Source organism: Carassius carassius, chromosome 39 (assembly GCF_963082965.1).
Source record: "Carassius carassius chromosome 39, fCarCar2.1, whole genome shotgun sequence".
Classification (NCBI taxonomy): Eukaryota; Metazoa; Chordata; class Actinopteri; order Cypriniformes; family Cyprinidae; genus Carassius; species Carassius carassius.
Genome location: NC_081793.1, coordinates 3,815,203 through 3,830,960, shown reverse-complemented (window position 1 = coordinate 3,830,960; position 15,758 = coordinate 3,815,203). Strand labels below are relative to the sequence as shown.

At 37.6% G+C, this 15,758-nt stretch overlaps 1 protein-coding gene across 1 annotated transcript; it reads right to left on the bottom strand.

Annotated features, from left to right (window-relative positions):
* Positions 1-13,704: 13,704 nt before the first annotated feature.
* LOC132120982 (D(5)-like dopamine receptor) lies at positions 13,705-15,165 on the bottom strand. Its single transcript, XM_059530188.1, has one exon. It carries the CDS (start codon positions 15,082-15,084, stop codon positions 13,777-13,779), a length of 1,308 nt encoding a protein of 435 aa, XP_059386171.1. The 5' UTR covers positions 15,085-15,165; the 3' UTR covers positions 13,705-13,776.
* Between the last annotated feature and the right edge of the window lie 593 nt (positions 15,166-15,758).

Genomic DNA, 15,758 nt, shown 5'->3' with positions numbered 1-15,758 from the left:
AAAATCCACAGACATTTGTTTTCGCTTATAAACTGTGCTTGAGACCTGACCCGTCATTTTTTAAGAAATTCAGATAACATTATGTGGCTCTTTTAATGTGTTGTGACAAATTTTCATAAGCCACGCCCATTCCCAAGACAATCAATATTTCATGCTTTTGTCATCAAAACAGCCTATAAAACTCTTGCATTGGATGATTAAATTAGGCTAATTGTTACAAAATCCTGTACACCTTATTTATGTAATGAGTTAATTCACATTTATAATGATCAATTTTGCCCTTCCTAAATTTAAAGGGGTCATGAATTGAGAAATCAACTTTTACTTGAGCTTTTGATATATAAGAGGTCATCGTACTAAAAGAATATCCTGTAAGTTTTAGAACTAAAAACGTCCTTGTTACTGAAATAAAATCTTTTGAGACCAGGGGCCCGTTCTTCGTATGTCGCTTATTACATCCGAGATCAAATGACACATCCAAGATGATATCAACGTGCTAATCATGATCCGGATAATTGGGTTCTTCGAACACACCTGTTGTGTATGATTAGTATCGCTGGATTGAGTTATCTGAGCTAATTGCGCGTTCATGTGTTGGCTTAAAAGGGGATATGTATCGATACTCGAAACCATGATCAGCAGTGCAGCGATTGGCTGGTGGCAAGACGGCAATGTAATGACGTCATATAATTTAAAATGACACCCTACGAAAAAAACTTGACAAATTTCTGGACTTTTATAAGGAAACAGCCAAGCAAAAAAACTACATAAATGTTATAATAGATATATGAAACAGATAATAGATGCATGTTTTTATTTTATTAGAATATTTTTCATGATTCCCAATTATTTATATTCGCAATTTATAATAGTTGTACAGTCTTTACATTTTGATTTCAATGTAGAAATTATCTATTCATTTCATTTTATATTTGGACAGATTTGTTATGTGACAGCATTAATGAAAGTTTCTTAAGGGTCAATATCATGTTATCTGCATCTCCTGCACTCCATTAAGCCACTCTTATAATAGCAGTCATCCCTCAAAATAATGCACGACTCTATTATCTGTATAGCATGTGTGTTAGACTCTAATACAATTATGAAGTAATACTTTTATGACAAATAAATATTTCAGTGAGTAAAACTGGCTGTGTCTATAGTAGGCTGTTATGGACTACACAGCATTTTTATATTATTTTTAAATAATTTTTTTAATGATTATTATTTTAAATTATTGTCCCTGGATCAGTACGATACTCTTGTAATAAAGTAGCGGTGGTAGCAGACATATTTTGAGTATCAGTTCTGGTTGAAAAGAAGCGATCTAATCCTGTTTACATGAAATAAGCCTGCTGCCGAGCAGGTTTAAGCTTACGGACCTGTTGCTATGACAGCAGCTCCGGGATGAGCTTCGAAGAACCAAATGATCCAAGATCATGCCAAATCGTCAACATTCAAATCCAGCTAACTGAGTTAGCAACGTACGAAGAACGGGCCCCAGGCCCAGCAAATGCCATATCCTGGAATGTGTCTAATTTATCTGGTTAAACACCGCCTCCACAGAAGAACATCGACGCCTAATTGTGTAGCCCCGCCCACTGAGTGGCGCTAAACCGGATCGAGCAACCAAGCAATAAACATGCCAAGATGACAAAATATTGTGCAGTGCCTTGATGTGGAAGAACACAGTTGATGATGTGATATGAATGATATGATTGACATTCTATAGCAGTAGGCTATACTTAGGCTAAATAGAGAGATTGCTTGCTTTGATAGATTATACAATAACATTGCATTGACCTTCAGGCCTTGCTCATCAACAGAACACCATATGAATTGTGTCCAGGTCTTCCACATAATGTCCACCCCCTAAATTAATAAGAATTCGCAACCATTTCACCAAATTGTCTAAACTACTAAACTGTGTGCCTGCTAAAAATGCCTTGCTTTAAAAAGTATTGCTTATTCCACATTCATGGATTGAGCTTTGGAAAACACATGATGATCCCTGTGGATATCCATAAAACATTTAAGAAGACCTCTCAAACTCTCTTTGTGATGCTTGTCTGACCTTCAAAATATACAATCCAAGTTGTTACCTTCTGTTCTGCAGACATTTTTGTAAAAGTCGAATGCTTCTTGAAAGAAACAGCCTGTCAAAGTAACCACAGAAACGTCCCGAAGAAGCTTTGTCTGCACTTGAATCTCAGTCTCTCACAGGAGTGAACTAAAGCTATGACACAATGCTATGCTTTTCAGTAAATCTCCATTCCCTGCTCGCCCAAACTTCAGCTCATATCTGCAACATTTCTGATAAACTCACAACGGCTAAACCACAAATCAAGAGCCACTGGTGAACTTTATACCATCAAACAACAAAGTCTATTTTTTTGAATAAAAAAGTTGCATATTTTGCCGAATTGTAATGTGATATTATCTAATAGAGCTCACAACACAAATCCTGTACTGAATAGAATGTACCACTTTTTGCATTGTCATTTTTTTAAAGCTGTCTGTCACATAATATCATGGACTGTAATAACTGGATTGTGTACAATGCGCATGTGTTAAAAAATATTCTGTTCAAAAGTTTTCAGAAGATGACTATGTCCCTATTCAGCACGCTGCTCATGTTATTCACTCAGAGACATATAACAGCATAACAGAGCTGCCAAGCTGTCCATCTATCTGTCAGGACAGTCAATAAGCCTGAAATGTGCGACTGATGCTCGACTACCACTAAAAAACACATTCTTTATTGCTCCTAAAAAACTGATACACACACACACACACACACACATGATGAACATGGCACTGAGAATCCAGCAAAACTATTCTTTTGCTGTCGTTTCCCATCATGCACTATTGAGAGTGATTCCACTGAACGGCGAAGAGTGAAGCAGAACGCTGTCATTTCTTACGTGACCTCCAGGTGTGTGTGTGTTTCTCGCTCTCTGTCTTTGTCATTCCAGTCGAAAGCTTCTGACAACACACCAGATTCATACTGTTGATGGATGGATATGTCCCTACTGCTAATGGAATCTTTTATTCGGTTCACTGAAATAAATATCCAATATTGCAAGCTTGATTTATTTCTTTATAGGCATAATGAGTGTATGACTGCACATGCATATGCTAGTCAGACAGACAGCCCATGCTTTTGATGTATAGCTATTAGAGTGGACGTTACACAGACAAATGACATCCTCTAGTGTCCACACCTCTTCAGATAGCAATATGAATACAAAGAAGTCTATTGAAGTCACGTCTCTCTCTGTCTCTGTATTTATCTTCTTTTCTCAGTCCACCTTTCTCTTTTGTTTGGTGATCAAAAGACTGCAAGCTTCAGTCTCAGGTTAATTGTTCCTTGCAATTAACATTATGTTTTCTTTATCATAGTATTTACTGCCATCTGGGAGTCTGTGTGTGTTCTTTGGATTGGAAACACTTGGTAAAACAAATGAAACAGCCTTAGGAAATATTAGGGCTGAAACATACAGAAGGTAAAATATACTCTATAGGTATGCAACCAGTTCAGATCAATGAGTTTTCAAGTCAAGGTTTGGCTTATTGCTTTACTGAGATGCAACAGTGTGGGCATTCAGTTATGTAGACAATATGTCAATATGAGATGAACACTGCCAAAAAAAAAAAAGAAAAAAAAATAGTTTTCCTTTCTTTTCTATTTTGTCTTCTCCAGTACAAATATCTAAACGTTATTAAATATTAAAAAAGTAGAGTTTCTACTTAAAACAAGAAAAAAGTTGCCAATAAGGTAAGAAAAGGTTGTAATTAAAAACTTAATTCAGAAGCAAAGCAAGATTATTTTACTTAGCCCATTAAGAGCCCATTTCGTTGTCTGTACCTTACATGTGCAGTGACAATAAAGTTTAATCTAATCTAAAAGAGATGTATCTTGTTTGAAGCATAAACTTTGTAATCTTGATCATTTTAAGACTTCTATAAAATATATACTTCTCCTGGGACTGGTCATAATATTTTGACTCATCAGTGGCACATCAAATACGGTAAACAGAAGCACAAACTTGCTTGCTTGACACGCACTATAAATGATTCAGTGTGTGAGTGAACCAAATGAATCGAAATGAATTTCAGTTTATTTCAGATCAGTTTGATGGATTAGATAAAAACAGTGATTCATTCCAAATCTGGCATCGCTAGTTCTGATTCTAAACAGAAGATAAAAAACAGCAGATATTGGTTCGGAGTTCTGCAGACAGAAAGTCACCGGAGAGGAGTCTGTCATTTTTACCAGACTGTCCGGTTGTGACATTTTTCATTGGCATTTTCAGCTGTAAAATTCCTCCCTTCCACCTCTTGTTTGATTTTGTTGTTCAATGCTCTTATATAATCAGAATTATTTCAGGAAATGTTGGGTAGAAGGATGTATCTAATTGGGATGTGGGTTGCCGCGTGGCTCACAAGGGATTGGCAAGCGTCTGTGAGTGTCGTTTCATCACCGTTATCAGTCCTTCCCAACGGATCCCGAGTCCCCTTCCTGTGAACTGCTTCTGGATGAGTCCCGTTGACATGCAAATTTAAGAGGTATGAAATTCTGACTTACTGATGAGACGAGGGAATGCTGCTGCTGTCTTCTCCCTGTCCCTTTTGTTATTTGGATTAATGTGCAAGTTTCTACCAGGCTAGAGGTTACAAAACACATCTCAAAAGTATAGGAATAGAAGATGTTATAGTATCATAGACTATTATTCACTCACTGTCATGTTTTCTCACACTCATCTTTTTTTTTCTCTCCTGTGGAACACAAGGGAATTTTCAAGCAATCTTCATGCAACTGTTTTAATGACAGTTCATCGTGGCTGTCAAAACCCAAAAAACACATTAAAAGTATGCAATATGACTATGTTCTTTATCTTCTGAGGGCTTGTTTATTTCCTTGAAAATCGTCTCCTTTAAAAAAATAGTTTAACCAGAAATGAAAAAATAAATAAAAAATACTGAAAATGACCAAATGACCCTCAGACAAAAATAAGATTTAGATGAGTTTATTTCTTCATCAGAACAGAGAAATTTACCACATTTGCATTTAGCAGACACTTTTATCCAAAGCAACTTACACTGCATTCAGGCTAAACAATAATAATAATAAAAAAAATTAACCTAACATTTTTTACCATTACATCACTTGCACACGAATGGATCTTCTGCAGTGAATGGGTGCCGTCAGAATGAGAGTCCAAACAGCTGATAAAAACATCATAATAATACACAAGTAATCTACATTTATCCAAATCTGTTCTGATGAAGAAACTAACTCATCAATTTTCATACATTTTCATTTGTGGGTTCTATTCCTGTAAGATTCTAAATCATGCACAATTCTAATTTATGAACTGGTATTAACTTCAGTAACAATAGCTTGCTCAAATGCACAAAAGCTAATATATTTCAGAAATAAAAACAATGCACCGCAGCTGTAAGATTAAAGTCTTTTAGAAAGCAATAGAGATTCTACACAGAGATTCATCAGAAAAATGATGTTGTGAAGTCATGCTGTGACATTCCCAGCTGCTCCAAGTCTGAAAGAAACTTTTGATATAAACTCCAATAATAATAGACTAGAATCAAACAATGATTAGAATTCAGGTAGCAACACCTGAGGGTCATTTGCATGAGAATAAATGCAGTGTGTTTGGGGAAAAGAAAGACAAACAGGGTAGAAGACAATCCTGACCAGAACTAAATAAAAATGCATCCCAGTGTGCATCAGATGTGCTCTGGTGTCCAGAAAGGAAGTGCTCAGCATCAGATTGGAGTGGGTGAGTGAATAACAATAAAACATGTCCAGGTCATATTTCACCATACTTAAAAATAATTAAATAAATAAATGTTAAATAAAAGGCAATAAAACAAATACTACCATTATGTCTTAGATTTTTTTATTCTTCTTCTTCTTTTCTATTTTACAGTAATGAGAAAACATTTCTGCACTGTGGTAATGGCACGTATGTACAAACATAAATATATATCTTTTATTTTGCTTTATTTATTTATGTATTTGTCTTTTTTTATGACTTTGGACATGATCTTGAGTGTCACCCTGGTTTTCATTGGGACAGTTGTGTGTTTTGCTCCGTGCATACAGCTCCAGCTCTTCTTGACCTTTGAGAGGAAGAAGTGACATGTTTTCTTTAACAAGAAGCCTTCTCTACAGTGTGGGAATGAATTTTAAGCATATTCTCGCTGCTCAGTTTGCTGCATTCATTTACACTGACTGCTGTAAACATTTGTTTCTGCAGTGTTAAAATCTTTCATCTACAACACACATTGTCCATTGACCTGACCTTTGATTTACACTTTCATTTGCATATCTTCTGACATTTAATCGAGGAGATGTCATGTTTTGGGTAAATAAGTCACAAGGCTCAGAAAAAAAAACATGCAAAGGTTTTTTTTTTTCATTATATAGTATATAGTTTAATTATATGTCAAGGATGGTCATGGCCTATTTTATGAAAGAACATATGGAATAAGAGTTCAAGTCTGCTCTTATTAGGGCTCAAGCACAGAAGATTTGTACTGCTTATTTTGCATTTCTGTATTGGAATCTACATTATTTAGTGAATATGGTTCACTAAGTTCACTTGTTGGTGAGTGTTTCCATACCTCTAGCTGCTAGCTCACAGTTTTATTTTGCATATATTTAGGGCCCAAGCCCCTAGGAGCCTATTGTTTTCCTTAGTATTATTTTTATTAAAAAAAAAACAAATTCAGCATGGTTTTCGGGGCTTTTGGGGCACTTAACATGCTAAAAAATTTGCACACACCTTGGAATCTGCAGCCATTAGAGCTGTGCAGAAACTGCTACACAGGGTGGCAATGCAGAGGGCCATATATAATACATACTTGCATATATACATATGAAACTTGGTGCACATAAACACCATTTCAACAGCAACAACATAAACAATTGTTTCTGTGCATGTGCGTTTTGTGGCCCAAAATTAAATTCCGGTAGACTTCTGCAAAAAAACAATAAAGCCTGGTTCACACGGGACGATTTTAAAATTCTTCCAAACCTGAGAGACCCCACACACGGCGATAAAAAATCACGGGTCTAACAGTTTTTGCCGTACAGTGTGTGGTGTGCAGCCACACGGCAAAATCAACACATCACACACGAACCGATTTGACTCCCGAGCATTCCCAGGTCAGACGGGAAATCTCGCAAAATCCCTCGAGATCAAACGTGACTTCAGAGTAAACAATCATGGCGGATGAAGAGGATGCAGTGGCCATAGTTTGTGCTTTGTTTGTAACCGGAAAAAAAAACATAAGAAAAACAAGAAAAGGTGATGGTGAAAGAAGTGGAGACAAAGTCCTCCATCTCCGACGTCCACTGGACTTTCTGGTGCGCCATGCCGCCGGCTGTTTTTATTTTGTTTCCCGGTACTTCCTCGCCGCCTCGTCACCTCGCTTTCTGATTGGCTACACGCCACAGTCCACAGGCTGCGTGATCGTTTGTCCTCGGGGAACACCACACACGAGAAGAAATCGGGCCAAATAAATCCAACATGTTGGATATCCCCGATTTGAGATCGGAGCGGTCCCGACGTCCTTCCGAGCAGAGGAGAGCAGTTTTAACACACCACACACGGCAGGAATATCTGATCAGATTATTTTACGATAATCGGAGCATCCTTAAAATTGTCGGAAGGTGACAATCGGGGCTAAAATCGGCCTAATTATCCTACCGTGTGAACCAGGCTTAACAGACTCCCTCCTATTTCTCATAACAGGCAAAATAAATAACAAGTAAATTACATTAACTAGCAAATTAATACTATAGGTGTGTTCGAATTAAAGTGGCACTGGGCAGACTTTGTGATATCAAAGTACAGTGAGAACTAAAGTAGTTACCATTTGAAATGGTTTTAAAAAGTTTGAAACGGTTTTGATTTTAGGACAACTTTGATGAAAGGTTTTGATCCACTTCAAATGTTGACTACTGTATAGAGAGCAGATGGCTCTATATTATTTTGAACCACTTTTGCTGTACTTTGTCACACACCGATCGGTTCGCACAGGACTGTTTCAAGTCAAACACACCTTATGTCCTGCCTGGCTGTCAAGCTCGCCATCTCCCCTCGTCTTTAGGAAACCAAAACATTTTTACTTTTGACAAGGTATTTGTTCCAAAGGCCAGGTTGCATACCACAGCACAACAGCTTGAGCCCAGTTTCAGTCTACTCATTACCTTAACTTTAACTCAGTTTGTAGTCTGCGTCATATTACTAGCCACTAGCCAGATGATAAACAAACACAGACTGGGAGTTAACTTCAAGCCAGGCGTGTGGGTCTAATGAAACAGTCTATAGATATCATCAAACCAAACAACTTTCGCAGTGCATGTCATTAGCTCCACCCAACAGGAAGTCATCTATTCTGGGTTTTGTGAAAAATGCATGCTTTGTAATTTGATATACTCCTTTTATTGTTTTCATCCAATTGCCACCAAATTCGGTCAACATCATTTCAAGACATTGGGGATGCAAAGTTGCGAAGGGATTTTTGATATCTCGAATGGTTTGGCCGTGGCAAGGTGACCAATTATGGCGAGAAATTAGAAACAGGTCATTCTGAGGTAACATGCTTAGTTTTATAAATTTTTAAAGGTCAGGGTCCAACAGAAAATTTTAAAACATCAGACATTTCATCTGAGAGATGCAGGCTGTAATATTAAGGTTGAATAAGAAATATTTTTGCTTTGTTTCCTTAGGTTAGAATGATAAATACATACAATAAGTTAATATGTACTGTACTGATCGTTTTATGTAATTTTCACAAATGCATATGGATCATTTTTAAAAATGGTTATAGATCATTACAATTTTTGGTAACACTTTACAATAAGGTCTTTTTTGTTGACATCAGTTAACTAACATGAACTAACAATGAACAATATATTTTTACATAATTTATGAATCTATGTTAATGTTCATAAAAATATTAATGTTCAAATTAGCTCACAGTACATTAACTAACAGATACAACTTAACATTTTCATATAGGATAATAAATAATTTTAAGCCTAATCATATACTACTCTGCTTCCATTAATTATAATGGCAAATCGATACATAGAATAAGTTAATATATACTGTACTAGTAATATATTTTTATATAATTATTTCACAAATGCTTAAAGATCATTAAAATTATTTAAAAAAAATTATTGATCGTTAGAAGTTTTGATAACACTTTGCAATTTGTAATGTATTAACATTAGTTAATGCAACTAACATGAACTAAATGAACAATATATTTCTACAGTATTTTTAATCTTTGTTAATGTTCATAAAAATATTAATGTTCATGTTAGTTCTGTTACGATCGGAGACCCAGGGAAACACAGGAAACAAGAGATCTGATCGCAGTGTGGGTTTTAATGGGTAATCCAAATCAGAAATCAACAAGCAGGGGTCAAAACCATAAATCCATCCAACAAATAAACAGACAGGGAAGGAACAGGAACGGGAACAGGAACTCGGAAGGCGAGGAAACTGGGTGACGGAAAGAAAGGACTCCATGAAAACAAATGGAAACAGACCGGTTAATATAGGCAGGGTAATGACTATCAAGTGAAGACACCTGAGTGCAATTAACAGGAGTGCAATTATTGTGATGAAGGGACAAGGCATAGTGGGAATTGTAGTGCCTACGGTGAGGTGCCTATGGGGAAGTGAGACCACTAGTGGAGACTCAGGGAAACAGAGACCAGACAGCGTGACAAGTTCACAGTACATTAACTAATGTTAACAGACACAACTTTACATTTTAATTAATAATGTGTTAACTAAGATTATAAATATGTTAACTAATAGAGTTAATGTTAACAAATGAAAGTTTGATTCTTTGTGTGTGTGTGTGTGTGTGTGTTTCATGCTATAGATTTTGTAGTTTATCCCTTTCATTGCTGTAACCCTTAAAAGCACATTATGTAATTTTCCACCGCTAGAGGACCAATGCAATCTGACGGGACTCCAGCAGAAATCATGTTCATGGATTTGCTAATGATTTCTTAACGCAGTAGAATGAAGAAGGGTGAGGCTGAAAGCAGTCAAAGTGAAACGATGTTTTATGAGTGACTGTCTGTTGGTTGACAAGCTTTGCTAGTGTTTTAATTTTGAGTGACTTGATTTGAGACACTTGTCAAGTGTTTTGGTAGTTTTAGTGCATTTTAGATGATACATTTATTTCTGCCAAGCTGAGAGTTGGTAAGGACAGTTATGTAAGGAATTTTTCGAGTCGTGTTTATTACAGTGATATGGTGGTTTAAATTTCCACTCGACTTCCTACTTTGAATTCTATTGAAAACATACTTTTTTAAACTCTTCCTCTAATTTTTGACCCAATTTATATATTTAAAAAGTTATTAACCTTTTGAATACCAAATTGTTCTTATGTAATACATACAAAATAGATTCCATAATTTGTCAACTCTTAGAATGTTTGCACAATATAAGTGGCCCAGATCACTGACAGATCAAGCCACATAAAAGTTGCACAATAGATTGTTGATGTGTGCCATCTTCACAAATTTTCATTACTGAAGTAAAATGCTGTCTGTATTTTTGCCACATTGTCCTGAGAATGTCACATTAATACTGGTAAAAATACCTAAATAATTGTCTGAACTGACGTTCCCTTTCCTATGATTTGTGTCATGTGGTGTTTGTGTCAGGAATAATATGAATGCCTCTGCTGCTGCTGAGATTTCCTGAGCACTTCTTCATTTGGCAAAGAGCTTCAGTGTTATGAGAGTTTAATAACCTTTTATATTCTGATATATTGTGTTTACACCATTCATAAGAATAATAACTTTGAGGGTAAATATTAAGTGCATGTTGACGGCAGATGCATCAGTTCTCACAAAGGCTTTCTCGTCCAATTTTGCCCCTGTATTGGGGATCATGATCCAAATCCATTACAGTGGAGAGCTGTCTGAAAGAGGCTTTCTTCACATTTAACTGTCTCAAATTCTGACACAGTGCACTACATTTAAATGTGGTTTATTGCTTAAAATAACCTGTTTGTGCATTTTAAAGTCATTCTTTACAAACATGATTGATATAGTTTTTTATCATTTGAATAACATAGTCATAACACGGGGCTAATTCATAAACATTGAGGTACAGTAGTTGATCTAACAAAATTGTAAGATTAGATTAGAATCTAAGATATCAATAAAATATTAATGGTAACAATTTACAATGAGGTTTTTTTTGTGTGTGTGTGAGGTAGGGTGACCACCCGTCCCGCGTAGCCCGTGCGCGCACAGCGTTTGAAGCCCAATTCACGCGTCCCACAAATTGAGACTGAGACTGTGTCACGCATAATCAATGCTTGCTCAAAAAAAAGTTTTTTTTTTGGCAGCCAAACGAACATTACTTGGCAGTTCAGCACGCTACTGTTGCCACACCCACCCCTCAGTTGAACTGCTGACTAGGTTGTTGTCCACTTTTTCGTTGTTGTCATGACAGCGCACGCACGTGCATACCAGACACACTGGGAAGGAACTTTTAGATGCATGCTTTCCAATTCGAAAAATGGAGAAAGTGAGGCACGGCCATCATCAATTAAAAAAAGAGAAGGTGTGTCCTGTTTTTTCATGCGCCTGCCTTTACTAACATGCAAGTTCACCATCCTTTCTCCCCCTTCTCGTTCCGTGAACCTCTGGAGTTGTGAGTTTAGACTTTTTTTTTTAACTGTTCCTGTGCTGTTGAGCAACTACAATTCATTTTAATGCTATAATTGTATATTATAATTTATTGAAAGTGAATAAATTGTAATGAAAATAAATAAAATAGCTAAAGTAAATCGTAAGTGGAAGTGCATCTGTCAATTCTGTCATGAGCATACATCAGCAATTACACATGTTTAGGGGAATAGGGCATTATTAATATACCATGTAAGGTGGTATGTGCTAGAAATGGGTAAACCACTATCAGTAGTCTGCCCATGGGGTGGGGGCACCGCCGTGCAAGGCAGCGTCCCACATTGTCCCTCAAAAACATACCCCTTGTCCCCCCTTGGGCTTATTAGCAGGTGGTCACCCTAGTGTGAGGTAAATGAATACTTCCTTCATTGCTTTAATGTTTACCAGATGTTTAATTCAAACCAGGCTAGTTTTGTCTTTTTTATATACAAATTGTGTTGAAAGAAAGAATTCTTCAACCAAAGATAAACATTTGCTGAAAATGCGCTCAACCTTAGACCATCCAAGATGTAGATGAGTTTGTTTGTTTGTACTTTTGAACAGATTAGGATAGATGTAGCTTGCCGTTACTTGCTCACAAATGGGTCCTCTACAGTGAATGGGTGCCATCAGAATGAGAGTTCAAACAGCTGAAGTGAAAAGCTGCATTTTTGTAAGAAACAAATCCATCATTAAGGCGTTTTAACTGGAGTGGTGTGGATTACTTGTTTTTTTTATCAGCTGTTTGTATTCATTCTGACGGCATCCATTACCTGCAGAGGATCCATTGGTCAGCAAGTGATGTAATGCTAAATGTATCCTAGCTCATTTACTGCTTAGAGAGTAAATTTTCAGTAAATTTTTTAGAAGAAATACTCCTTCCATTTGGAGTGATTACTGACAGTGTATTTACTTGTATTTTGAAGGATTACTGCAATCTGAAACACACTCTCAGCAAATAGTCATTTCACTTATACTGTGTGAAGGTAAATTTAGCATCCAATTACTTTTGTTCCAGCTTTTTTTTTTCTCCTTGTGCTTGCTCCTAAACCCTTCCTCATCACAAGCAGCCATTACCTTGAAAAAAAATGGAACTGCAACATGAATAATTTGTCGAACTAATATCTTTCTGTCTAAGTTCAAGAGTTTACACGGGGCACTGTGCCCTCAAAGTTTCCACGAAAATTACTCGGAGTGTGTGTGCGTGTGTGTGTGTGTGTGTGTGTGTGTGTGTGTGTGTGCGGGTTTCATTGATTAGAAGCTTGAAATTTCCTTTATCTTCTTTTTTGCTCCCAAGTGGCACCTATTACATACTTCATCTCTTAATAACTGTGGTAATTAAATGAGCAATTATCTCTAACAAGCCTCTTCAGTTTTGCATCTAAACACAACAAAGACCCACTCAAAGCTTTTTTTCCCGTTTTGTTTTATCAAATCTTTTAATATGGCAGAAATGTATTTTTTGATAAGGGTTTTGTAATAGTATTTATAAGCAGTACACAGCATTGTGATGATACAGTACTGGATGTGATCTGTTTCAAAAACATGAATGACAGAGTAATGTGGTCAGTTATTTTCAGACAATGTTGTGAAATGACTTCATCATGTGTTGTTTAGTCTCAATCATTTCTTGCAATCTCATAGATTTTGACTAACTCAGTAATTTCAACATTTTAAACATGCTCATGTATTTAAAATGTTTAAATTAAGTAGTAATTAAACTGATACTGAAGCGATTTCAACACATATATTATGAATATTTAAATAAAATCAAATGGAAGCAAATAGTTAATAATAAGCTTTGGACTGAAATAAGTCTTAGACCACCTGTTTCATTAATTACATAAGTTACATTTATTAGTTTGTTTCATGTTCAAACTGTAATCCAAATGGACAGGGATTTTATATGCAATTCAAATGCTTATTTCTTAAATTTAGGCCTAAATATGTTTGAGTATGAAAATAAAATGATTTCAACTCCTGTGCATATTAATTCTGAAGTTATAAACAAGTTAGAATGAAATTAAATGAGGTCAACACTCTTCAATTTGACCTGGAATCCCACAGCAGTCGCTCAGTGTTGTGGAGGTGAAGGGCATCATGTCCAGGGAAATCTCCATCTCTCCCTCCTGCTGCTCTAGGGCCGGCAGCAGCGCGCTCCGCTGGATGCGAGACGAATCAGACACGACCGAGACCTTGTCAAAGGGTAAGTCCACGTGCTCCCCATGACCGGGGACCAGAACCAGGCACTGGGGGTCGGAAGCGCCCTGCGCGTCCTTGTGGAGCAGAGTGGTGTCGTGATGGTAGGACACCAGCTCGTTGGTGAAGTTCACCGTCTCCACTGCAGAAGATGCGCAGAGTCGGTTGCAACCCAGAATAGTAGTGAAGGCTTTGCGGAAATCCGCGTTGAACGCGTAGATGACCGGGTTGAGCGATGAATTGGCCCATCCGAACCAGACGAAGATGTCAAAAGTGGTGCTGCTCACGCACAAAGAGTCTCCAAAAGTGTCCAGGTCACAGAACGGCACGATGCAGTTGAGGACGAAAAAGGGCAGCCAGCAGAACACGAACACCCCCATGATGATGGAAAGCGTTTTTAACACCTTGGTTTCTTTCTTAAACGTGGTTTTCAGCGACTGCTCGCTCGCGCATGTTTCGTGCATGTGCCCAGCCGCCCTCTCCAAAGTGGAGATCCTCCGGATCTGCGTTTGCGCGATCCGGTAGATCCGCGTATATGTTCCTATCATGATTATAACAGGGATGTAAAAGCTTATTAGTGAAGATGCAATAGCATATGTCCTGTTTAAAGTCGCAATGCAGTCCTCCGAGCTCACGGTGAGGTTCAAGGGCGCGCTGTGATCCTCAGCCCTGTGCCAGTTCAGTCTGACCGGAATGAAAGAGATCAGGACGGAAAGTGTCCACGCCATCCCGATCATTATAGCGGCCATCCTCTGGGTCATTTTACGCTCGTAACGGAACGGGCTTGAGATGGCCCAGTATCTGTCCAAACTGATGATGCACAGGTTGAGTATAGACGCCGTTGAGCACATGATATCAAAAGCTATCCAAGTGTCACAAAAGCTCCCGAAGAGCCAGCAGCCTGCCACCTCAGAGACGGCCTTCCACGGCATGACCAGAACAGCCACGAAGAGATCCGAGACTGCTAGGGATATGACGAAGAAATTGGTGACTTTGGATCGGAGGTGTCTGAATTTGATGACGGCGGTGCACACGAGCGTGTTCCCCAGCAGCGTGGAGAGGATGAGCGCGCAGAGAGCGCAGCCCGTCAGCGCGCGGACACCCACACCGGAGCTGTCCCTTTCAGCACCATCGCTCTCCATGGGGCTTCCTCTCCACCCAGATCTGAGAGATCATATTCAAACTGCTCCTCACGTCACACTTTCTCCGATTTCCAGTGGAGCTCTTTTCCGAAAGGTCTCGAGAGTGCCACCGTGCTCCTGCTCAACAGCAGCGCGTCAGAGGAAATAAAGGGGTAGCGCTCTTTATGCTGAAAACATTGAATCTGCCACAGAGAGTGAGTGCGCTCACTGAGTTAGAGAAAGTTACAAAATAAATAGAAAGCATCTCTACCTCAATTACATCCATCTATCTATCTATCTATCTATCTATCTATCTATCTATCTATCTATCTATCTATCTATCTATCTATCTATCTATCTATCTATCTATCTATCTATCTATCTATCTATCTATCTATCTATCTATCTATCTATCTATCCATCCATCCATCCATCTATCTTAATGGTAAATTGCTTGTTTTTAGCTAAATCGCTTTGGATAAAAGCGTCTGCCAAATGAATAAAACTATCTATCTATAAATCAATCTTAAAATCTGTGCTCCAAACTAAAATTGATCATTATATTGTTGTAGTTGTAGTATGAACAAATGAACACATTGAAATCACATTAGGATACATCCAATGAAAGTAGATTGTATAAATATCAAGCAAACGTTTTATATAGTCAGTAACAGTTATAATAGTTCATTTGTGTA